The 26813-nt window shown below is 41.9% G+C and overlaps 1 protein-coding gene across 1 annotated transcript; it reads left to right on the forward strand.

Annotated features, from left to right (window-relative positions):
- The first annotated feature begins 8620 nt into the window (after positions 1 to 8620).
- On the forward strand, positions 8621 to 26599 carry LOC132897578 (bone morphogenetic protein 2-like). Its single transcript, XM_060938830.1, has 5 exons — positions 8621 to 8900; positions 9056 to 9183; positions 10761 to 10877; positions 25735 to 25909; positions 26136 to 26599. The coding sequence occupies exons 1-5, from the start codon at positions 8621 to 8623 to the stop codon at positions 26597 to 26599; spliced, it is 1164 nt and encodes a 387-aa protein (XP_060794813.1).
- The last annotated feature ends 214 nt before the right edge of the window (positions 26600 to 26813 follow it).

Here is a 26813-nt window from a genome sequence, read left to right on the forward strand (position 1 = left end):
TGGGGATGGGAAAGAGAGACAGAGGGGGAGAAGAGAGAGAGAGGAAAAGAGAGGAGAGATGCCTCGTCTTCCTGCCATCAAAGCCGCCTCCAGATGGTCCTCCGCCAGCTCAATGGCTCATCTTAGTGACGCCAGGAGATGACACTGGACCCATTCCGCTGTTCCTTCCGGAAGTCGACAGATGAACTGTTCCAGTGCCACCAGATCGATGATCTCGTCAGCGTCGTGATCTTCTGCCCTCAGCCACCGCCAGCAGGCATCCCAGAGTTGCTGGCTGAATGGAAACAGCTGGCCGACCTCCTCCAATGTGTCCAGAAGCACTGGCAATGTTATTCCGGGGAGCAGCTGACCCACTGCAGGATGGCTTTCTTCAGGTCAGCATACACCAGTCGACTGTCAGCAGGGAGCTGCTGCGCTGCGAGCTGCGCCTCGCCAGTCAGGAGCGGGAGGAGGTGCGCCACGCACTGCTCCAGCGGCCACCCCCACGCCTCAGCTGCTTGTTCGAAGAGGGCGAGGAACACTTCCAGATCGTCCTGCGGGCCCATCTTCATGAGGGTGCTGGCTGCAGTGGTTGATGTCCCTGCTGACGCGGGCAGATGCCGGAACGCCTGGCGATCTTCCTGCTGGGCCAGCATCAAGGCTTCGAAGCGTTGCTCTTGTTCCTTTCAGAGGGTGATCAGCGCTTGATGCTGGTTCTGCTGGGCAGTAGGGAGGGCAAGGATGAGCTCTTTGAATGGGAAGGACTCCATGGGGTGGTTCCCTTCTGTGCATTCCAGGTTTCGGCACCACTGTAACAGTTCCTGATGCGGGTGGAGCACAGAAGCACGGCAGGCGAGAGTTGATGTTCACATACACACTTTTTATTGTCCTTATTTTGGCTTTTCATCTTGATTGATTGATTCATTCATTCAGTCACACACATGTGTTGGGGTCGGGGACCTCCTCTTCTCTGCTCTCCCCCTCCTTTTATGCTCGATCCCTGCGACAAACAAACACACCCACACACATTAATGGACACCAGGTGTAATGACTTAGCCACTTACCTTCCCCGACCTCGCCCTCCATTCACAAACTGACACTTGGCCATGCCCCCATTGCCACACACACATATATATATATCATTATCTCTAGCCACTTTATCCTGTTCTACAGGGTCGCAGGCAAGCTGGAGCCTATCCCAGCTGACTACAGGCAAAAGGCGGGGTACACCCTGGACAAGTCGCCAGGTCATCACAGGGCTGACACATAGACAACCTTTCACACCTATGGTCAATTTAGAGTCACCAGTTAACCTAATCTGTATGTCTTTGGACTGTGGGGGAAACCGGAGCACCAGAGGAAACCCACGCGGACACGGGGAGAACATGCAAACTCTGAAACAGAGGAACTGGAAACAGTCTTCAAAACAGGTGAGTTCTTTTATTTAGCACACTTTTCAGTGACAGCTCATCACATACACATGCACACACGTACGGTGATGCTGCTATCTCTCTTGTTCCTGACTGTCTGAAAGACACACAGAGACACAGGTCATCGTAACAACCTTGTTCATGCATAGTCAAAGTTTTTTAAACCTTATTTTGTGGCAAATGTTTTAACTGGTTTTTATAAGATTTGACTGGTGATTCTGTACATGCAGTGTTTTGTCCCGATGGCCACTGAAAGTGCAGTTATGGCTCTCTTACCATTCATTTAAACATAGGCCTGATCTTGTTAACCTGAAATAACTGCCCAGGTGTGTTACCAAGATGGCTGCCGAGTGGCGAGACTCGCCTATAACTTTGATAAACATGATTTAATGGGAAAGAACTGTCCTAAGTAAGAAGCGAGAATATGCCATGCGAGTATAAAATAAACTTCTGAGTCATAGCCATTGCAATATGAGATAAGCTGTACCTGTATAAGTCTTACATTCTACACAGTACAGTAGCTTGTCCTCCATATGAGTCCTTGTGAATGAGTTGTTGATATGGAAACAAGAACACATTAAAGTAATACTATACAGCTGTTCATTTGAATGGTCAAAGCTGCTATTATAGAAAATTATTCAACACCTTCTAACTTGTCAGTTTCAGGAATTAACCAGTGCTGTACTATAATACAGTTACAAAGTCACAGTTAAATAAGAAAAGCTAGATCTTTGTGGAACAGTGCTTTATTAAAGGCAGACATACTTAGGCTGTTAAGTGTATAGATAAGAGACTCAAAGACAGTGCTAGTAGTATGTGTAAAACCTAAATATTGTCTGTATGTATGGTGTGTATAAAACACCTATATAATATATAATTCTGGCCTTTTCTGATTCAATTAGAAGTACATTTTTCTAATATACAGTACTGTGCAATAGTCTTAGGCACCCTATTTTTTTTTTATACAAACTTTGTTATAGATTTTTATTTATTTATTTATTTGCACAACAAAAAAGAGCATAATACAATAAACAATAAAAAAAACAAGTGCAGGAGGAGGGAAAAAGCGTTTATCGCTTATACTAGGCCCTCCTCCTCTATACTTATTTAAAATTGATTATAGTCTTAATTACAATAATCATGACTATAAATAAAATAATACAAGTAATATAATACATAGAGAGTGATAACAATACAATAAGGATAATTAAATACTTAATGATATAAATCAAAATAAGAACTGATCATATGAGGCTATTACAAGGGACTATGATGGCTTATGAGATGGCTTTTCAGGGCACTTTTAAACATCAGAAAAGAGGAAATTGTTCATATATTTGTCTGAAGACTGTTCCATATTGTAACACATTTATATTTTACGGAGGACTGTGCTAATGATGTGCGGAAGAGAGGAATATGGAGCTGATTCCTTTGTCGGGTATAATAATTATGTACAAGTGAATTAGGATTTAAGAAATTGTCAAATATATTGGGGAGATTGTTTGCCAGGAAGTTAAATGTGAAGATACTAATTTGTAATTTATTGATATCATGGATATTTAGTATTTTTAATTTTTGAAACAAGGGAGCCGAGTGTGATTGAAAGTCAGAAGCAGTTGCTATTCTTACAAATTTCTTTTGGAGGGTTATAAGAGGGTGTAGAGTTGTACAGTACGCGCATCCCCAAACAATGTTACAGTAAGTCAAGTATGGGTAAATGAGGCTGTTGTATATAGTTATAAGAGTCTTTTAAGGGATAACGTATTTGATTTTCCCAATAACACGAATTGCTTTAGCAACTCTTTTACTTATGACAGAGACATGGGCTTTCCAATTTAATTTGTCATGTATTACTACCCCCCAAAATTTAGTCTGTCTCTCTTGCATAATAGAAACATTCTTTAAGAATATTTTGGCCTTATTAATATCATAACTTTTATTTCTACTACAGAAAATAAGAAAATTTGCCTTTTTAGTATTTATTGATAATTTATTTGCTTCAAACCATGTAGCTACTTTAATCAATTGTTGATTAGCCAGTTGTATCAGAGAATCAAAGTTTTTGTGAGAAAGGAATATGTTGGTGTCATCGGCAAACAGTATAAAATACAGTACTGAGGAGGCTTCTGCTAGATCATTGATGTAGATCAAGAATAGTAGAGGACCCAAAATTGACCCCTGTGGTACTCCACATTGAATTTCTTTGTAGGTAGATTTGATACCGTTCAGAGTCACATATTGTTTTCTATTATTCAGGTAATTTTGAAACCAATTTAATGCAATGCCAGTAACACCGTAAGCAGCTAATTTCCAGAGTGTGGTATGGTTTACTGTATCAAAAGCTTTTGATAAATCTAAAAATATTCCTATTGTATATTCATTTGATGTTATACATTTGATGACTTCTCAGCTGGGATAGGCTCCAGCTTGCCTGCGACCCTGTAGAACAGGATAAAGCGGCTAGAGATAATGAGATGAGAGATGAGATATCTGATGACTTCTACATCATTGAGTCAGGACAAAAACATTTTAGAGTTCCAAACATTCATTTTCCAGCACAGCATTAAATGTTACAGGAAAAAAAAAAGTTTGTATCTGAGCAGCATATTACATAACTGACCATTTTTCGGATTAAAAAAGAAAACATAATGAAGGCTACTGGGTTTTACGGCAAAATTAAGAAGCAAGTGTGACAGTCAAAGTGTCCAGAAGAACTGTGGCTGGTTCTGTAAGATGCTTAGTAAAACCTACAGCTCATCTCCTTATAAAACTGCACTCGTTGTACCTGAGACTACTTTTTTTTTTAAGCAAAGGCTCATGTCACACCAAATTTTGATTTTGTTTCATTTCTTTTGGCTTACTGTGGTTTATAGTATTTTTTTTGTTTGTTTTATGTTAAAACATTTCATTTCATTATATTTTAAGCCATTTTTGGTCTACAGCATTTATTTACATGGTGCCTAAGACTTCTGCACAGGACTATAACTCTTTTCTCAATGCACTAAACATTTTGTGATTGACATCTGTATTCCTTGGTTAGATTTTCAAAGATTAGAGCATTTAAAATGTCATTTAAATAGAAATGCTAAAATAGAGGGTGTGTGTGTGTGTGTGTGTGTGTGTGTGCGCACGCACGTGCGCATAGTATTTATAATGGCCGAAAGGTAAAACTGGAAAATCTTACTAATTCCTTTCAACTGTGTGTCAGCAGTGTGTGTGTTGCTTCTGAAATGCCTGCTCTTAATAGAAATACAGCGTAGAACCAGGGACGCAAGTCAAAACCAAACTGTTCCTGGTCTCATTCTTTTTGTCTGGGTTAAACAGTGGTCTGTAAATGTTTCCTGGATTATATCAGTGACTTTTGTTCGGAACTCACATTGAACTTACATGTTGCATTCTGTTTCATGGCAAATGATTTAAAAAAAATAAAATAAAAACAAGTGAAACTAGAGAATAAGTGCTACAAACGCACAGTCCAGATCAAAGATGAAAAGGAAATGAGAAATAAGCAGCAACAAAGCATCTGCTCACACTACCTTCCTCCTTTCTTTAACCTCAACACCCTGCTAAGTCCCCTGGCCCCAAGGTCATGCAAAATTCACTCACACTGAGTCTGAAAACATAAAATGCCAGAGCTCCCATAATCCCCTTGTGATGTGTTTCCACTTTAGCAATAATTGTATTTTCCCTGCACATATTTAATAGAACAACAGCAACGCTCACTGCTCATTTAATTCCTTCCAGGTGTTCAGTATTCAAATATTAAAGGAGAAAGGCACTGATACGAGTGTGGATCACTTATTTCTGCTCTCCCTCAGTGAAGCTAAACAATTCTACTGCTACTACTACTATGCAGTTAGAATGAGGATGGTAACACACACACACACACACACACACAAAAGTTTCTGTTCACAGTGTTAACAAAACAACTTTAATTAACTTCTATATGGAGTTCATGATTCATATTTTGCTTCTGGTTTACAAAGGTCTATGTATGTATGTATGTATGTATGTATGTATGTATGTATGTATGCTGACTGCCAGGTCACCCAAATGTCTTTACACATGTCCTCAATTGCTCTTTATCCATTATTAATGTTCTGAGTTCTCCTTTACTATCCATTCCAGTATCTTCCAGCAAAGTATCAATTTTTTTCTTCATCCCCTGTTCATATATCTATCTGATGGTTCCTACAAAACAAAATCACTTGCTTATCAAGATCACTTCCTTATGATGAGCACAGTGACCTGCAAGTTGCATTCTCCTCTGGCTGATCTTTTCTATTTCTGGTGGAAGCTTCTGATACAATTCCTTGTTAATAAGTTTTTGTCTCCATGAAACATTTAGTACCATGTGAAACATTCTTATATAGCAGCCATCAATTCTCTTTTCTACTTGCATTGTAGTTGTCCATGCTTCTGCTCCATACAATAGCACAGACCCCACTGTTGCAATGAAAAACCTTTCTTTTACATTTCTGCTCATCTACGACGACCATATCTTCTTCAAATTATGACACGCTGACTTCGAAACCCAAAGGGGTCTATCAGGGTATAAAGTGGCTGTAGCAAAGCCCAGAATACTGCTCACAATTAATCAAGTTAATTCATCAGTCTAGCATGGGTTAAATGTGCATTTTGCCATTTAATAGGAAGTAGAAGTATGAGAATTGTGGAAAGATGAAGACTATCCTTGATCAATGATGCCATCTAGTGGAAATACTTGCCAAATAGTTTGTCTCCAAAAATTGGGATCTGCATAGGAAAGTGCTACAAAAAAAAAGGTCTACTTTATATTCATAGTGCATACGTTCATAGTCATGAATAAGTGTGCCAAAATGTTTTATTTGTACTGTAGATAAAGTAAAACACTACGGATTCACTGAAATTGTGATCCTGAAAAACTGCAACAAGAAAAGTGAAGTTGCCAGAGATTAATGACCTTTTTTTTTTAAGATTACATTTGCAAAGTATCAGAATATTAAAATATAATGTTAGTTTCAACCATAAACAGGATTTGGCTAATATTGTGTCCTTTCTTCAGTGGTCATCATATTACGAAAGACATTAAAATTGACCATAGCGACAAAAATCCCTAAAGCAGCCACTTAGAAATGAAGGAATATTTAATACAGTATATAAATAGAATAAATATATAATTAAATATATGATGTCATGTAATAAATATAATTCACTGAAATCATTAAACCTGTCACTTTACCTGTCAAACACTGACAGCTTAGTGATTAACTTTCTGTCCAGTCTACAACAATCAACCAATGATGCCCCTTTTCCACTCATCCTTCATCTCCATGGGAACATGCAGAGCGTCTATTTAAACAGACAGACAGACAGATAATGGTAAAAAAAAAAATGCATGTAAGAACTCCCACCATATTTTATTTTCTTCTCTTAACTTGTGCAATTGTGACAAAAAAATAAATAAAATTATGAAATCAAGCCAAGTTCAATGCACCCCATGACATTCCACCATATTGGATTTTCCACCATATTGGATTTTCTGCTATATTGGATTTTATGAAAAAGTTTAAAAAGCTTCACAGGCCACAAATTTTATCCAGTTTTCACCAAATTCAGATCAATCCTCACAAAAGTTATCATATGGATTTTTGATTTTTGAAACTGTTTGTCCATTAAAGCCAATGGAAATCAGCGATGAAGCCACCAAACAGGAAGTGAGGTCATATCTCTGCAACTGTTTCATGTGCCTTAAACTTGGTACACACCCTCAGTATATAACAAATCGAGTATTTTTCAATCACTTTTCAGGTTTTCAGGTCAAAATCTCGTCAGTTGGTCTGAGAATACTGAGCAGAAACCCAGTTCAGACCGACTGTTTATTATTTTTTTATTATTACTACTTTACCAGCCCTGGGATGGTCTGGTGTATATTCTCACCTCCCGCAGTGCAGCAGCAGAAACAGAAGTATAGCTGCCCTGCTCCACAGAATAGGGAAGAGTGAGGACCTTGACTGTGTTTGAGCACAGAGTATAGGTTTAGGCTGCAGGATTGGGAGAAATTCTGAGCTGTTATCAACAATGCAAGAGTCTACTGAAGAGCAGAGCTTGGAGGAGCTTCATACAGCCACGCAGAAACATGCGGAAACTTGATGTACTCTCAGTGATTGCTTCTGATAGTCTGAACGTGCTGTGATTAGCAACTTGCTGAACTTTTGTAATCATTAGTAGAGCTAATGGCTCTCCTGCAATGAGTGATGAAACATCTTCAAGGTTATAAAGCAGGATCAGACGCATTACCATGACACATTTCAAAATGATGCATGAGCAGAATCAGAAAAGCCCACACATCAGTGCCGGGGTGATCCTTCGTCAGTCTGCCTTCAGGCTTGCGTCATTGTTGAGTCCCTACGTTTACCTAAGACATTGAGGGGAGACCTGACTGCACACAGATAACACACAGCAAACTGTTACAAAACGCCACATTGCTCTCAGCAATGTCCATTGACGTCATTAGGTAATGTTCACACTGCTCTTCTTCACTGTTTACAAACAACAAAAGGAATTCTGTAATCAGGCATTAATAAGCACTTTATGTGCTTGGAAACTGTACCTTTTTTAATTTATTCTTATTTCTTTCTTGTTTTAATTGAATTATTATTATTATTATTATTATTATTATTATTATTATTATTATTAAGTGTTTTTTATTTAAAAAAATAATTTAAAAAAATCACTTATGATTACCAAATTAGCTGCATAGATAAAACTTTTCAACGTGATTATTATTATTATTATTATTATTATTATTATTATTATTATTACAAAGGTGAATATCAAGTGCAAAAAGGGGCCGCATGCCCATCGGAAAATCATCATCATCATTCAACAACAACAGCAACATCATTATCATCAACAACAAGAATATCATCATCATCATTAACAACAACATCATCATCAACAACCACAACAACATTATTATTATTATTATTATTATTATTATTATTATTATAAATACGCTTCAGTTTATTGCGGTTTGGATGAAAAGCATCTCATGTGGTTTGTCTAACATACACAATGAGCACACAAGCTCCATGTACAGATGTTTGAGTGTACACATCCCCACCACAGTGTGACCGGTGCAGTCCAGTATCACGTGACCTCATGCCACACTGGTGCCAGCTTCTCTTTGATGCTTAACCTGTTTGCTCTTGACACCTCTGTAACCAGCCATGGCTTTGCTCAGAAGTCTTTATCTCTTTGAGATCCTTGCCTTGCAGCTGGTGTCACTTTTCAGTGTTTTCTCCGCGGGTGTTTCTGAAGGCCCAGATGTGCGCGTAATTCCAGATGTATCCAAGCAGCGCTCGTGGAATGACGCGCTCAAGGTCCGAGATGTTCGGCGTCAAAATGTTGTAGCGCGCAAAAGTGCGCCTGGCTTTATGTTGGAGCTGTATGAGGAAAACATGAGAAACCCTGCAGTCCTGCAAGGGAGCATCGTGAGGAGCTTTGCAGGTGCGTAAAACCTTCAGCAGCACTCAACACTATTTAAAGCTGCTATTGAGACTACACACTCACTCTTTTCACACACTCACACTTCCATACCATTATGTTTTATCCGTATTATTATTATTATTATTATTATTATTATTATTATTTTATTTTTTCAGCGCACTCCAGTGGAGCGTTTCACTTTTTTAACCTGACGTCATTTGATCACCGAGAGAAGATCACCAAAGCGGAATTCCGGTGGTTCCGGCGCGCGCACGCGCTTTCACCTGGACATCACTTTCACAGAGTGAGTTTAAGTTGAGGGTTGTTTTACAATCAGGGTACAGTTTGTGTCACAGGGGTCCAAAATTCAAATTGATTCAAACTGGTACTTGTACCAATTTTTAAGTGAAGGACAAGTTAAAGAACAGATTTCAGGTAATTTTTTGACATATGTGTATGGTAGTTTTGTGTAATCTGCTATAAGATAAAGAAGATTAAGTGTAGCTTTAAGCAGGGCTGGGAGAAACAAATGAAGTGATTCTTGGAGAGGACTTTTTTTTTGACAATTCAGAATCCACTACTTCCATTGTGCTTTTAAATATAAGTCTGTAAGCTTTGTGTTGTCTCTAATATTTATGTCCCAATATCTTGACCACATTTTAGGATGAAAATAATCATTTTAGATATGTTATTTTATATTGAAAAATTAGCTGTCTCGGAGAGGACATTTTTTTGACACAATTACATAGTAATTTGATCAAAATAGTCTGAAAACTTACTGGCATTCAACATTAAAACTTAACTATGTTTCCAATGATATGGAATCAAATATTTGTTTTATGGTATAAAGAATGATTTAAGTGCATCCCTTTTGGAGCTACCTGTGGTCAAAAAAGCACTTTTTCTAAATGACATGAGTAATTTTGCTAAATATGACATTTATTGCCATACATTCACCAAAAATAACGTTATCACCATTTTTTTTGTATGGTAAATAGAGCTATCACAGGGCTACAATAAACAACCAAGTTTATTTAGTCAAGCCTTTTGATATTGAAGATAATAAGTGTTAAATGTGATTTTTAGCTTGCATACCCTGCACTGTAAAAAATGATTTGTTGTTTTAACTTAAAAAAGTTAGTGCAAGGGTTGCCTTAAGGGCTGCCTTAAAATTTTGAGTTCACTGAAATTAATATAGTAAGTTCACAACAATTTAACTTACTATGTGAATTCCAGTGAACTCAAAATTTTAAGGCAGCCCTTGCACTAACTTTTTTAAGTTAAAACAACAAATATTTTTTTTTTTACAGTGTGATTGTAAAACAACCCTTGAGTTTATTCCCATATAGATTAGATTAGATTAGATAAAACTTTATTGATCCCTTTGGGAGGGTTCCCTCAGGAAAATTAAGATTCCAGCAGCATCATACAGATAAACAGAGAAAAGAAATGGAGAAAAACTTCTAGATAAATTAAAATAAATTAAATATTTACATATACAAATATAAAAAGAATAAGATATGGGGAAGAGAGGAAGGGGGAGAGAGAGGAGGGGGAAAGAAAAAAAAGGGGGAAGGGGGGGGCAGCAGGAGAGATATTGCACTTTATATTGCACATTATATTGCACATTGTCCGGTATTGCTTATTGTTAGGCTAGGCTACTGCTCCTTCCCGTCCTCTGTCCTCCTGTTACCCCTCCTCCCCTCCAAAGAGGAGGTGTACAGTCTGATGGCGTGAGGGACAAAGGAGTTTTTGAGTCTGTTCGTCCTGCACTTGGGAAGGAGCATTCTGTCACTGAACAGGCTCCTCTGATTGCTGATGACGGTGTGCAGAGGGTGACACTGGAACAGACTCACAGTTCTCTCTGCTGTCGGGTTTCAGGTATATTTGTATGAAGTGCTGGACAGCAGAGTGAAACTTGGGAGAGGAAACCTGATCCTGTCTCGGTTACTGTCTGTGTACACTGAAGGATGGGAAGTGTTTAACATCACACAGATGGTGAGTTACATGCACTTACTCTCACACAGATTCACAAAGATATCAGTGATTGTTCTGTAACACCCCCTTTGGTGGACATGCTTGTATCACAGCTTGTAAACACTTTCAGAATTTCCTTAGCCTAATTCCATCCATCCATCACCTGTAGCTGCTTATCCTGTACAGTGTTGCAGGTAAGCTGCAGCCTATCCCAGCTGACTATGAGTGAGAGGTGGGGTACACCCTGGACAAGTCGCCAGATCTAACACATAGAGACAAACAATCATTCACACTCACACCTACCCACCAGTTAGCCTAACCTGCATGTCTTTGGACTGTGGGGGAAACCCACACAGACACAGGGAGAACATGCAAACTCCACACAGAAAGGAGTCCCTCGTCGGCCGCTGGGTTTGAACCCAGGACCTTCTTGCTGTAAGGCGACAGTGCTAACCACTACACCATCATGCTTTCCTAGCCTAATTCCAAGGGATCAGGGGTGTCCAAACCTTTAGACAGCATGGTGGTGTAGTGGTTAGCATTGTCGCCTCACAGCAAGGCTCCAGTGACTGACGGGGGCCTTTCTGTGTGGAGTTTGCATGTTCTCCCTGTGTTTGTGTGGGCTAATAGCCCCCAAGCATAACTACGTCATCACTTGTTTATCACAATGCATTATGGGGGATAGCCAGGGTTGGTAGTTGTGCAATATAGCGGATGCTAGATTAATTTTATGTGAGAGTAGCAATTTTGCAGTGCTCTGTTGTGGAAGACAATGAAATTGGTGACTTAAAGAGATGGATAACATGTTGAGGGTTTACAGCAGGAAAACCTGAATCCAAATCAAGCTTGGTGAGAAGGTAAGACATAAATGACAAGAATTTGTACAGCCTAGAGATTGACTGAGTCTACCACACTGTACAACATCAAATCTCAGAATGTCGTATTAAGACATTTATAAATGAGTGATTAGTTAAATAAAACTTGATATCAGGAAACATTATTGAAAAAAAATCTTTGGAAACCCACTGATCTGCTGTGTCATGTTCAGTATAAATGCATTTACTTCAATAAATGCTGCTAGTGAGGTACACTGCGGTATAGTGGTTAGCATACATACCCGGAAGAGAACTCTTCATGGTTTGGGAGTTTTATCGGTCCAATAGGCTCTTAAGGCTGCCGAGTGCTTCGGTACATTAAAAGGCAAAGGCTGAAGAATGCTTCTTCATTTTAGAGGCTTTGGAATATCACTAGTTTCAGACAATGAACAGTGTTGATTGTTATAATCTTCTATAACCAAAGGCCATTCCGCAGACCATGGAAATACTGCTGGGTCACAGTTTAAAGTGCATATCACAAGTAAATTCAGGAGCAAGATCAATGTAATTCTCCTATTTTATATTAAACTTTGGTCAAATATCTGTCACATTTTGCATTTTGTGCAATTTTTTTTACCTTGCGCAATACCAGAAAAATTCAGTTGAAATCAAGCCATTTGAGGTGAATTCATCTGCCTCTGAAAAAACTTGGCATGTGGATTTCCCGGCAAACATTGATTTTCGTGACGTCACGTGCGGGACGCTTCCTTCTGAATCCTACATCAGCGCTGCTTTGTTTATGAGAAAACGACCTGGTGGTTTTCTGCAAATTTCTTCAACGTTATCACGTAATTATTAAAATGGTTAACAGATATATCGTAGGAGGGTGTAGCAACACCAATCATGATGGGATTAGTACTCATCATTTTCCAAAAGACAGGACAATGAGAGAGAAATGGGAGCACTTCATGTGAGGACCAAGCAGAGCCGAGAAAAAGACAAAGAAAATTGGCGATTCACAAGTTGACTGTTGCCAGGGTAAGAAATAAGAGAGACTATAGTCTAAATTAGGTGTTCCTGTGTTTGTGTGGTACACGGATAATGTAATTTATTGACAAACACAAAAGTAAACAACACGAAAGCGCTGGGCAATAATACACTTACTTCACATGTATCACGGGATATGCGTGTCAGGGCTTGAGATCTTGGGACCTGTCAAACACATTAACTGTACATACAACCCTGTTTAGCCAATTCCATGTGTGTAGCTTATGAAATCTTTCTCCTACAGTAGCCAGTACTCTTCTAAATGAAGAAATATATAAATACATAATACAGTGCTGTTTGAAGGTTTGTGAACCCTTTAGAATTTCCTATATTTCTGCATAAATATGACCTAAAACATCATCAGATTTTCACACAAGTCCTAAAAGTAGATAAAGAGAACCCAGTTAAACAAATGAGACAAAATATTATACTTGGTCATTTATTTATTGAGGAATATGATCCAATATTACATATCTGTGAGTGGCAAAAGTATGTGAACCTTTGCTTTCAGTATCTGGTGTGACCCCCTTGTGCAGCAATAACTGCAACTAAACATTTCCGGTAACTGTTGATCAGTCCTGCACACCGGCTTGGAGGAATTTTAGCCCATTCCTCCGTACAGAACAGCTTCAACTCTGGGATGTTGGTGGGTTTCCTCACATGAACTGCTCGCTTCAGGTCCTTCCACAACATTTTGATTGGATTAAGGTCAGGACTTTGACTTGGCCATTCCAAAATATTAATTTATTCTTTTTTAACCATTCTTTGGTGGAATGACTTGTGTGCTTATGGTCGTTGTCTTGCTGCATGACCCACCTTCTCTTGAGATTCAGTTCATGGACAGATGTCCTGACATTTTCCTTTAGAATTCGCTGGTATAATTCAGAATTCATTGTTCCATCAATGATAGCAAGCTGTCCTGGCCCAGATGCAGCAAAATAGGCCCAAACCATAATAATACCACCACCAAGTTTCACAGATGGGATAAGGTTCTTATGCTAGAATGCAACGTTTTCCTTTCTCCAAACATAACGCTTCTCATTTAAACCAAAAAGTTCTATTTTGGTCTCATCCGTCCACACAACGTTTTTCCAATAGCCTTCTGGCTTGTCCACGTGACCTTTAGCAAACTGCAGATGAGCAGCGATGTTCTTTTTGGAGAGCAGTGGCTTTCTCCTTGCAACTCTGCCATGCACACCATTGTTGTTCAGTGTTCTCCTGATGGTGGACTCATGAACATTAACATTAGCCAATGTGAGAGAGGTCTTCAGTTGCTTAGAAGTTACCCTGGGGTCCTTTGTGACCTTGCCGACTATTACACACCTTATTACACACGACCACTCCTGGGGAGGGTAACAATGGTTTACCTTGAATTTCCTCCATTTGTACACAATCTGTCTGACTGTGGATTGGTGGAGTCCAAACTCTTTAGAGATGGTTTTGTAACCTTTTCCAGCCTGATGAGCATCAACAACGCTTTTTCTGAGGTCCTCAGAAATCTCCTTTGTTCATGCCATGATGCACTTCCACAAACATGTGTTGTGAAGATCAGACTTTGATAGATCCCTGTTCTTTAAATAAAACAGGGTGCCCACTCACACCTGATTGTCATCCCATTGATTGAAAACACCTGACTCTAATTTCACCTTCAAATTAACTGCTAGAGGTTCACATACTTTTGCCACTCACAGATATGTAATATTGGATCATTTTCCTCAATAAATAAATGACCAAGTATAATATTTTTGTCTCATTTGTTTAACTGGGTTCTCTTTTTTCTACTTTTAGGACTTGTGTGAAAACCTGATGATGTTTTAGGTCATATTTATGCAGAAATATAGAACATTCTAAAGGGTTCACAAACTTTCAAGCACCCCTGTAGTAATTAGAAAAAATATGATTTATGTAACAATAGATAGATGTGCATTGATATATGAATCCATGGGTTTAGAAGCTCAGGCGATAATTCCATATTTCAATGCAAAATCGCTAGCTGCTAAACTTGGTCTACACAGACCATGCACTGAACCCATGCAAGCTCTCTCAGCCTGCTGGCGGATCCGCACGTGATGTCACGAATCTGGCTCCAGACTCCCTTGGGATTTTTCCAGACGCGTTTTGTTATTTTATTTTTTTCTGCTGTAGACAGTTGGCCTTGTGCAAAATTACCCTTCTGGATGAGTGTGTAAAGGGACATACTTTCATATAAAAAAACTTGGTCCAGGATATGCACTTTAAGTACATCTTTTTCCCACCAGAGAAATGTAAGCTACAAACACTTGTCCATTTCGATTCAGTTCGAAGGTTTTCATTATGGATTAAACTTATCCATTTATTTCTACTCTTCTCCTCAACTGGCAGCTGATAAAAGCTCAAACTAGGTGTTCTCTTTGTTGTGGAGACACAGTAAGGCACATAGCAATTCACTTTAGGCATGGTTAAAACTGGTTAGACAGAATAATGCAGTTTTTAACAAAGGCAAAAGTAAACAATATAGCAGAGCTGACCCTGGATATCATCCATAATGCATTGCTGTAAACAAGCAATAACATAGTCAGGGGTTAGGGTTACTGGTTCCTCTAAATTGCCCATAGGGGTGTGTGTGTGTGTGTGTGTGTGTGTGTGTGTGTGTGTGTGTGTGTGTGTTTCCCAAGCCCAGGAATGGGATGGTTGTCACAGGAAGGGCACCTGGCATAAAACTATGCTCCAATTAATATGACATATGGATCAATAAGGTCCACATGGACCCCGACCTGGCAACAAGTGCTGAAGAAGAAGGGGTGTCCAAACTTTTGCATGCAACTGTTCAAATTTAATTTTTGACCATCTTCAGCTGTCAAAACAAGCTCAAACCAACCAACCAGTATGATCTGTTAAATGCTTCATGTTATTTTTCTTTACCAGGCCCTCAGTCACTGATGATCAATTCATCCATTCACAAGCTCACAATGAATCCTAGTAGGTTTTTTTTTTCTCTCTTTTCAGAATAATTCATTAATTCATAACATTTTATAGCAATGTAAATTTGACCGAATTATTTCCAGAGTTGTGAAATCTTAATGAATAGATGAATAAGTCTATTCTAGTTAAAATGTGGTTCTGATGATAATGTTTTCTTAGTTGACTCAGTTGATCCATTTTTTTTTTATTTGGTTGCAGTGGGGCGGCACGGTGGTGTAGTGGTTAGCGCTGTCGCCTCACAGCAAGAAGGTCCTGGGTTCGAGCCCCGGGGCTGGCGAGGGCCTTTCTGTGTGGAGTTTGCATGTTCTCCCTGTGTCCGCGTGGGTTTCCTCCGGGTGCTCCGGTTTCCCCCACAGTCCAAAGACATGCAGGTTAGGTTAACTGGTGACTCTAAATTGACCGTAGGTGTGAATGTGTCTGTGTCTATGTGTCAGCCCTGTGATGACCTGGCGACTTGTCCAGGGTGTACCCCGCCTTTCGCCCATAGTCAGCTGGGATAGGCTCCAGCTTGCCTGCGACCCTGTAGAAGGATAAAGCGGCTAGAGATAATGAGATGAGATGAGATGGTTGCAGTGGTGGAAATCTCAACCCACCATTATCATCATTTTAATAATCAAGAAGTATATTAATCGTCACATTGTATTATTTATCAATTAATCAATCAAATTATTTATTTATTTATTTATAGTTATTAGTTTGTCTGACTGCTGCTTTGGGTTTAACTGTGGTTGCTCTGTTAATTAGGCATATAAACAATGTCAACTTGAACCTAATTACAATTAAATGAAATTTTATGAATATTGAATTATAGCTCGACAATGAGCCTAATATATCAATCATTATGCTGGTAAGATAAATCTATGGTGGGTTGAAAGAATCCCCCCCCCCCCCACACACACACACGCTGTTAACTTTTTAAGCATTTATTTCTCTGTCTGCAAAATGCTTGAAAATACTTAATTTGCAGAACATTTGAACATCACATACAGTGGTGCTTGAAAGTTTGTGAACCCTTTATATTTCTGCATAAATATGACCTAAAACATCATCAGATTTTCACACAAGTCCTAAAAGTAGATAAAGAGAACCCAGTTAAACAAAGGAGACAAAAATATTATACTTGGTCATTTATTTATTGGGCGGCACGGTGGTGTAGAGGTTAGCGCTGTCACCTCACAGCAAGAAGGTCCGGGTTTGAGCCCCGTGGCCAACGAGGGCCTTTCTGTGCGTAGTTTGCATGTTGTCCGCGTGGGTTTCCTCCGGGTGCTCCAGTTTCCCCCACAGTCCAAAGGCATGCAGGTTAGGTTAACTGGTGACTCTAAATTGAACGTAGGTGTGAATGGTTGTCTGTGTCTATGTGTCAGCCCTGTGATGACCTGGCGACTTGTCCAGGGTGTACCCTGCCTTTCGCCCGTAGTCAGTTGGGATAGGCTCCAGCTTGCCTGTGACCCTGTAGAACAGGATAAAATGGCTAGAGATAATGAGATGAGATTTATTTATCAAGGAAAATGATCCAATAATACATATCTGTGAGTGGCAAAAGTATATGAACCTTTAGGATTAGCAGTTAATTTGAAGGTGAAATTAGAGTCAGGTGTTTTCTATCAATGGGATGATATCAGGTGTGAGTGGGCATCCTGTTTTATTTAAAGAACAGGGATCTATCAAGGTCTGATCTCCACAACACGTGTAAAACTTCCTGATGTGGGTGGAGCACAGAAGCATGGCAGACGAGAGTTGATATTTGTACGAATATCTTTTTATTCAGCTTTTCAGCTTACTTGCTTCCATCCATCCATCCATCCATCCATCCATCCATCCATCCATCCATCCATCCATCCATCCATCACTCACTCACTCACTCACTCACTCACTCACTCACTCACTCACTCACTCACATGCATTGTGGTTGGGGAGAGAGCTCTCTTTCTCTGCTCTCTCTCTCCTTTTATGCTCCGTCCCTGTCACAAACAGAGACACACACACACACACACACACATTAATTGACAGCAGGTGGAATGACTTAGCCACTTACCTTCCCCAACCCCGCCCTCCATTCACAGACTGATGCTTGGCCACGCCCCCGCTGCCACATACCCCCACCACCCGACTCAGGCCGGGGAGCCGTCCGGCCTGAAGCTGACTTCCCCCCCCCGACGGGACAGGAAGTCCGTCACCACCATCTGCACCCCCGGCCTGTGGATCACCTCGAACTTAAATGGCTGGAGGGCGAGATACCAACGGGTGGTCCGCATATTGGCATCCTTCATGTGGTGGAGACACTAGAGGGGCGTGTGGTCCGAACAGAGAGTGAAAGGGCGCCCCGGCAGGTAGTATCGGAGGGCGAGGACCACCCACTTGATGGCAAGACACTCCTTCTCGATTGTGCTGTACCTACTTTCACGCATCAAGAGTTTCCAGCTGATGTACAGCACTGAACGTTCCTCGCCCTCCACCTCCTGGGACAAAACGGCCCCCAGCCCTCTGTCCGATACATCAGTCTGCAAAATAAATGGGAGAGAGAAGTCAGGGGAGTGTAAAAGTGGCCCCCCCACACAGTGCAGCTTTTACCTCAGAGAAGGCCTGTTGGCACTGCTCCATCCACTGGACCGGATCTGGAGCCCCCTTTTTAGTGAGATCGTTTAGCGGGCTGGTGACATCCAAATAATTAGGTAGAAACCTACAATAATAACCAGCCAGCCCCAAGAACCGTTTCACCTCCTTTTTGGTCTTGGGCTTCGGGCAGGCTGCAATTGCTGTGGTCTTGTTAATTTGGGGACGCACCTGCCCATGGCCCAAGTGGAACCCTAGATACCATACTTCCACCCACCCAATCGCACACTTTTTTGGGTTAGCTGTGAGGACCGCTCGCCTCAGTGACTTTAGAATGGCCCTCAGGTGTTCCAAGTGCCGCGGCCAATCATTACTGTAGATTACGATGTCGTCTAGATAGGCGGCCGCGTAGGCAGCGTGAGGGCAGAGGACCCTGTCCATAAGCCGCTGGAATGTAGCAGGTGCCCCAAACAACCCAAAAGGGAGCGTGACAAATTGGTGTAATCCAAACGGTGTGGAAAATGCCATTTTCTCTCAGGATAGAGAAGTCAAGGGGATCTGCCAATATCCCTTTGTTAGATCTCATGTTGAATAAAAGCGAGCAGTGCCTAACCGATCAAGCAACTCATCAATGCAAGGCATTGGGTATGCGTCAAATTTAGACACTGCGTTGACCTTTCTATAGCCCACACAGAACCAGACCGACCCATCGGTCTTGGGAACCAGGACCACTGGGCTGCTCCAGTCACTGTGGGACTCCTCAACTATGCCCATTTCGAGCATGGCCTTGAGTTCGTCCCGAACCACCTTTTTCTTGTGTTCGGGCAAGTGGTAAGGGCGGCTATGCACTACCACTCCTGGGGTCATTTCGATGTGATGTTCTATGAGGTGGGTACGACCAGGAAGGGGCGAGAACACGTCTGAAAATTCTTTCTGCAACTTGGCAACCTCCGTGAGTTGGGCTAGTGAGAGGTGGTCTCCACAAGGGACCGGAGTGGTCCGAGATGTTATCTTTTTTACCTCCGGCCCCAGCTCCACCTTCTCTGGGACTACCGATGCCAACGCCACGGGGACCCCCTCATTCCAGCGTTTTAAAAGGTTGAGGTGGTAGATTTGCAGTACCCCATCCCTATCCATTTGCTTCACCTCATAGTCAACATCCCCAACTCACTGTGTGACCTCAAAGGGCCCTTGCAACTTGGCGACTAATTTAGAACTCGATGTGGGCAATAATACGAGCACTTTGTCTCCCGACGTGAACTCTCTAAGGTGCGTGCCCCTGTCATATAGCCAGCTTTGATGTTCTTGTGCCTGCCATAAATTCTCCTGGGTTAGGTGCATGAGGGTGTGGAGTTTTGCGTGCAGGTCAAGAACGTACTGGATTTCATTTTTACTCGGTGAATGTCCCTCCTCCCAATTTTCCCGTAGCACATCCAGAATGCCACGCAGCTTACGCCCATATAATAATTAGAAGGGAGAAAACCCCGTGGAGGCTTGCGGGACCTCTCGTACTGCGAACAACAGGGGCTCGAGCCACTTATCCCAATTACATGCATCTTCACTTACGAATTTATGGATTATGTTTTTGAGTGTCTGGTTAAATCGCTCTACTAAGCCATTCGTTTGTGGGTGATAAACACTGGTGCGGATAGACTTAATCCCCAGTAACCCATACAGCTCGCACAGTGTGCGTGACATAAACGAAGTGCCTTGGTCTGTCAGGATTTCTTTCAGAATCCTGACCCAGGAGATAAAGCAGAAGAGCGCTTCCACAATACTGCATGCTGAGATATTGTGGAGAGGCACTACTTCCAGATATCGCATTGCATAGTCCACTAGAACTAAAATAAAGCGATATCCCCGTGCTGACTGATCTAATGGCCTGACAAGATCCATCCCAATTCGCTCAAACGGGGTCTCAATTAGAGGAAGAGGGCGCAAACGCACTTTTGGAGTGGCCACGGGATTTACTAATTGGCATTCATGGCATGCTGCACACCACCGACGGACATCCCCGTGAATCCCTGGCCAATAGAACTGGGACATTATTCGGGCTAGTGTTTTATCTTGCCCCAAGTGTCCAACCATGGGATTAAAGTGAGCCGCATGGAACACGAGTTCCCTACAGCTCTTTGGGATTAACAACTGGGTTATTTGTTCCTTGGTTTGAGTGTCCTGCATCATTCGGTACAGTTTATTTTTAATAATGGAAAAATAGGGGAAGGTTGTTGCTGTGCTTGGCTGAAGAGTTTGACCATTGATTACTCTTACTTGGTCAAACGCATGCTGCAGAGTCTCGTCTCATGACTGCTCTAGTGGGGAATCCCTGAGAGAGGGAGGAAGAGCGGGCTGCTCCTCACTCTGTTGCGGTGTTGATGTAGATGGCTCTGCGACAGCTTCTCCAGTCAATGCCACACCAGGACCTTCCCATGACCTACTAGTGCAGGACCTACTGCATGTTAAATATCCCATTAGGTTTTTAAATCCTGGCCAGTCAGTACCCAAAATCAACGAGTGGGTGAGACGGGGACTAACCGCCACCTTTATTCTATGCATTTGGCCCTGGAATAGAATTTAGACAGACACTAGAGGGTAATGGTGAACATCCCCGTGCACACACAACACTTTCACTGCTTGTGCTCCCCCCAATGCCTCACCTTGAACCAGGCATTGGTGCATTGAGGTCTGATTACAACCAGAATCCACCAAAGTGTGATATGTAGCCCCTTGAATACTCACTGGTATGCAATACGTTCCGGCCTGATCAGGGGCAGTTTCTGGCACATCAGGGATCCAGATTACAGCACCCACCTCCCTTGCGGAGCTCTGACCTTGGAGATGCTCCGATGCCGCGCCAACACACCAGCCCAGGCTTTCCCTCTGCACTGTTGTTATGGGTGTCACTCACCTGAGGGGGAGACAACACAGACACAGGAGAGGGAGAGGGGAGGACACCATAGGTGCAACGGGCTGGCTGGGGAGGGGCCAGCCGCCGCCTCCGTGGCAGGGGAATGGGGTGGGGAGGGGGGCGAGAGACAGGGGGAGAAAAGAGAGAGAGAGAAGAGAAGCGAGGGGAGATGCCTTGTCTGCCTACTGTCAGAGCCACCTCCAGATGGTCCTCCGCCAGCTCGATGGCTCGCTCCAGCGACGCCAGGTGATGACACTGGACCCATTCCGCTGTTCCTTCCAGAAGTCAAAAGACAAACTGCTCCAGTGCCACCAGATAGATGATCTCATCGCCGTCGCGGTTTTCCGCCCTCAGCCAGTGCTGGCAGGCGTCCCGGAGTTGCTGGCCTAATGCAAATGGCTAGCCGACTTCCTCCAAGGCCAGCATCCGGAAGCGCTGGCGATGTTGCTCTGGGGAGTGGCCGAGCCACTGCATGATGGCTTTTGTTAGGTCAGTGTAGACCAGCCGTCTGTCAGCAGGGAGCTGCTGCACTGCGAGCTGTGCCTCACCAGTCAGGAGCGGGAGAAGACGCGCTGCGTGCTGCTCCTGCGGCCACCCCCATGCCTCGGCTGCTTGCTCGAAAAGAATGAGGAACACTTCTGGATCGTCCTGCGGTCCCCTCTTTTGCCCCTTTTCCACCAAAGCAGTTCCAGGGCTGGTTCGGGGCCAGTGCTTAGTTTGGAACCGGGTTTTCTGTTTCCACTGACAAAGAACTGGCTCTGGGGCCAGAAAAAATGGTTCCAGGCTAGCACCAACTCTCTGCTGGGCCAGAGGAAAGAACCGCTTACATCAGCGGGGGGGGGGCGGAGTTGTTAAGACCGACAACAATAACAAGACCGCGAAAGATCGCCATTTTTAAGCGACGAGAAGCAGCAGCTGTACAAACGTGATGTCATCCATTATTATTATTATTATTATTGTTGTTGTTGTTGCTGCTGCTTCTTCCGCGTTGTTTTTGCTTCAATATTCGCGCCAAGGTTTATGCAAACGTAGCGATGTAACTGATGTATACAGCGATGTAATGACGTATACAGCAACATAACTGACGTATACAGCGACGTAATGACGTGTCTTCTCTTAGCACCGCAAGCGATGGAAAAGCAAGCTGGTTCTCAGCTGGCTCGCAAGTTGAACGAGTTGTGAACCAGCACTTTGTGAGGGTGGCGGCAGCGGTGGCTGATGCCCCTGCTGACGCGAGCCGGTGCCGGAATGCCTGGTGATCTTCCTGCTGGGCCAGCATCAAGGCTTCGAAGCGTTGCTCCTGCTCCTTTTGGAGGGCGATCAGCGCTTGATGCTGGTTCTGCTGGGTGGTAGCGAGAGCAAGGATGAGCTCTTCGAATGGGGAGGATTCCATGAGGTGGTTCTCTTCTGTGCTCCCGGGTTTCGGCACCATTGTAAAACTTCCTGATGTGGGTGGAGCACAGAAGCACGGCAGGCGAGAGCTGATATTTGTATGAATATATTTTATTCGGCTTTTCAGCTTGCTTGCTTCCTTTCATCCATCCATCCATCACTCACTCACTCACTCACTCACTCACTCACTCACTCACTCACATACATGCATTGTGGTTGGGAAGAGAGCTCTCTTTCTCTGCTCTCTCTCTCCTTTTATGCTCCGTCCCTGTAACAAACAGAGACACGCACACACATTAATTGACAGCAGGTGGAATGACTTAGCCACTTACCTTCCTCGATCCCACCCTCCATTCACAGACTGCTGCTTGGCCACGCCCCCGCTACCACAACATGTTTGTGGAAGTGTGTCATGGCACGAACAAAGGAGATTTCTGAGGACAACAGAAAAAGCATTGTTGATGCTCATCAGGCTGGAAAAGGTTACAAAACCATCTCTAATGAGTTTGGACTCCACCAATCCACAGTCAGACAGATTGTGTACAAATGGAGGAAATTCAAGACCATTGTTACCCTCCCCAGGAGTGGTCGACCAACAAAGATCACTCCAAGAAAAAGGCGTGTAATAGTCGGCAAGGTCACAAAGGACCCCAGGGTAACTTCTAAGCAACTGAAGGCCTCTCTCACACTGGCTAATGTTAATGTTCATGAGTCCACCATCAGGAGAACACTGAACAACAATGGCATGCATGGCAGGGTTGCAAGGAGAAAGCCACTGCTTTCCAAAAAGAACATTGCTGCTCGTCTGCAGTTTGCTAAAGATCATGCGGACAAGCCAGAAGGCTACTGGAAAAATGTTTTTTGGACAGATGAGACCAATATAGAACTTTTTGGTTTAAATGAGAAGTGTTATGTTTGGAAAAAGGAAAACACTGCATTCCAGCATAAGAACCTTATCCCATCTGTGAAACATGGTGGTGGTAGTATCATAGTTTGGGCTTGTTTTGCTGCATCTGGGCCAGGACGTCTTGCCATCATTGATGGAACAATGAATTCTGAATTATACCAGAGAATTCTAAAGGAAAATGTCAGGACATCTGTCCATGAACTGAATCTCAAGAGAAGGTGGGTCATGCAGCAAGGCAACGACCCTAAGCACACAATTCGTTCTACCAAAGAATGGTTAAAGAAGAATAAAGTTAATGTTTTGGAATGGCCAAGTCAAAGTCCTGACCTTAATCCAATCGAAATGTTGTGGAAGGACCTGAAGCGAGCAGTTCATGTGAGGAAACCCACCAACATCCCAGAGTTGAAGCTGTTCTGTACGAAGGAATGGGCTAAAATTCCTCCAAGCCAGTGTGCAGGACTGATCAACAGTTACCAGAATCATTTAGTTGCAGTTACTGCTGCACAAGGGGGTCACACCAGATACTGAAAGCAAAGGTTCATATACTTTTGCCACTCACAGATATGTAATATTGGATCCTTTTCCTCAATAAATAAATGACCAAGTATACTGTTTTTGTCTCATTTGTTTAACTGAGTTCTCTTTATCTACTTTTAGAACTTGTGTGAAAATCTGATGATGTTTTATGTCATATTTATGCAGAAATATAGAAAATTCTAAAGGGTTCACAAACTTTCAAGCACCACTGTAGGTGTATCATATTTAATTATCACATTTAAATAATGAAAACTTCATTATTTTATGTTCAATAAGATTTTATCTCTGATTAGAGTTCATCCTAATATAAACATCCCAAGTCTCCAAGCATGTGCATTTGAATAACAATGATATACAGTCCAGTGCCGTAGACCAAAAATGGCTTAAAAAATAATGAAATGAAATATTTCAACATTTAAAAAAAAATACCATAAGCAGTAAGCCATAATAAATTAAACAAAGTCAATATTTGGTGTGAGATGACCCTTTGCTTTAAAGGAACAGTCCTTTTCGACAATTGAAATGCGCTGTCGAAGCGCGCAGAAGGTGTTAGTACGCCTGTCATCATAGTGCGGACTTTCCATAGCATAGAAAATCGCCACGTTTCAATTTGTGTAACTGAACTTTGTTTCATGTCACTGGTCATATAAACCTATGTAAACAGGAAAAATGTGGAAGAGTTTGGTCGCATCTAACTACAGCCCCAAAAAATACCATTGGCCATGCTGAGCCTAGCGACATTGCTAACAGGAGTAACAGCGCGTCTGACTGACTGGGAGGTCGCACAAAGCTCGGAGAGGTACGGATCAGCTCGTCTCAATTCAGAGAAGAACATATTTCATTATGGAAGTACGGTGGACTGTTCCTTTAAACAGATATATATAGTAGTCTCGGGTACAATGAGTGCAGTTTTATAAGGAAATGAGCTGTAGGTTTTACTGAGCATTTTGCAGAACCAGCCACAGTTCTTCTGGACAGTTTGACTGTCACACTTGCTTCTTAATTTTGCACCAGAACCCAATCACCTTCATTGTGTTTTCTTTTTTTAATCTGAAAAGTGGTCTCATGTCATATGCTGCTCAGATACAAACTTTTTTTTTCTTTCCAATAGCATTTCATTTTGTGCTGGAAAAAGAACATTTGGGACTCTAAACTATTTTTGTCCTGACTCGATAATGTAGAAGTCAAAACAGACATCTATAACAAAGTTTGTATGAAAAAAATAGGGTGGCTATGACTTTTGCACAGTACTGTAATTATTGTCAAGTGGAGTAACAAAATTGTGAGGTCATTGTTTATTTACTTGTATACTCCTGTAAAATCCAGATCTGAGTTTTTTAGTCAATTTGTCTCCTTACCGAGACAGGTCACTGCAAATCAAACTATAGTTTTTACTTAACAAACATTAAAGTTGCATGTACTTGGTTAACATATTGTTAACTGAGCAACTTAATGCACCTGTGGTTGTAGTTACACAGTCCTGACAGTAGGTTGTACTGCAAGACCCTCGGTACACCACACCCCTGTTTTGAAATGTAATACTGTTTGAGAGGCTGTGAGACAAGCAAGCCATACAGCATGCAGTAGCCTATAAAAAGAGTGTAGGGGTGAAAATCCTCAAACCTTGCATAGTTTTGTTTTTCTAAGGCACTCTTGGTAGTAGTTCCCACAATTTATAAAGCCACAGTAACACTCCAGGACACTAACAATGCAAAAGAGCTGAAAAACTGTGTGTTTGTTGGCTTAAATTTATAAAAGGTCACCAAGTGGATTCTCAACAGCAGTACAAATAACGGCATCTTAGTTGTTTCAACTTTGACATCGGGACATTGGCTGGAGACAACCGTGAGAGAAACAGGCTATAAGGAAAATGATGCCTATTTGGTCATCTACTCTGATGATGGTCGAAGAGGCTCTGGTAAAGATGACCTTGGTAATTTGCCTTTTTCTAACACCTTTTTGTCAGTGAACTTTTTGTATTATATTTTTAAAATCTTATGAAAAGCCCTGTAGGCTATCCTCTTATGTGTGTTTGTGTGTGTGTGTGTTTTATTCCAAGTGCACTAATCATTTCACACAAGTGGATTTTTTTGTTGTAAATGCTGGACTTTCACTTTTATTAGAGTAACACTTCTGAACTCATTTTTATGATTCCACAGGTCAAGGAGTTTCCACAACAACAACAACAACATCAGGTCAGAACACTGACTCACCCTTAGAGTTCCTCGAGTACAAAAGCTCCCTCCAGGCTGCTGTGCGAAGACGCAGGAGTACACATAAAAAGGCAGCTGAAAACAAGCATGTGATAAATTGTCAAAGAACACCTCTCTATGTGGACTTTGTAAAACTTGGTTGGTCCGGATGGATAATATCACCAAGTGGCTACAATGCATACCACTGCACCGGGTCCTGTTCATTTCCACTCAGCGGAAGCTTCCATGCAACTAACCATGCCATTGTGCAATCCATAGTAAACACGTTAAAACTGTCCAACAAAGTAGAAAGGCCATGCTGTGTACCAGACAACCTTCAACCAATAAGTCTGTTGTACTTTGATGATGAGGAAAATGTTGTTCTCAAACAATATGACGACATGGTGGCAGGCAGCTGTGGCTGCCACTAAATGCACTACTGTACATCATCTGTTGAATTTTTAATATAATCCTTAGAGAATAATATAGCCAAATAAAGGGCAGTGTGTTGCAACAGAAAAAAATGTATATGATGTTTGTGTGAAAATCAAAAGAATCTGTGAAAGCATTATCTAACCTTTTAAGCCTGTGCATGGAAAAGATAATCTGAATGGGAAGGTAAAAACTCAGATTCACACTCTATTT

The sequence above is a fragment of the Neoarius graeffei genome, chromosome 14 (assembly GCF_027579695.1).
Source record: "Neoarius graeffei isolate fNeoGra1 chromosome 14, fNeoGra1.pri, whole genome shotgun sequence".
Taxonomy (NCBI): domain Eukaryota; kingdom Metazoa; phylum Chordata; class Actinopteri; order Siluriformes; family Ariidae; genus Neoarius; species Neoarius graeffei.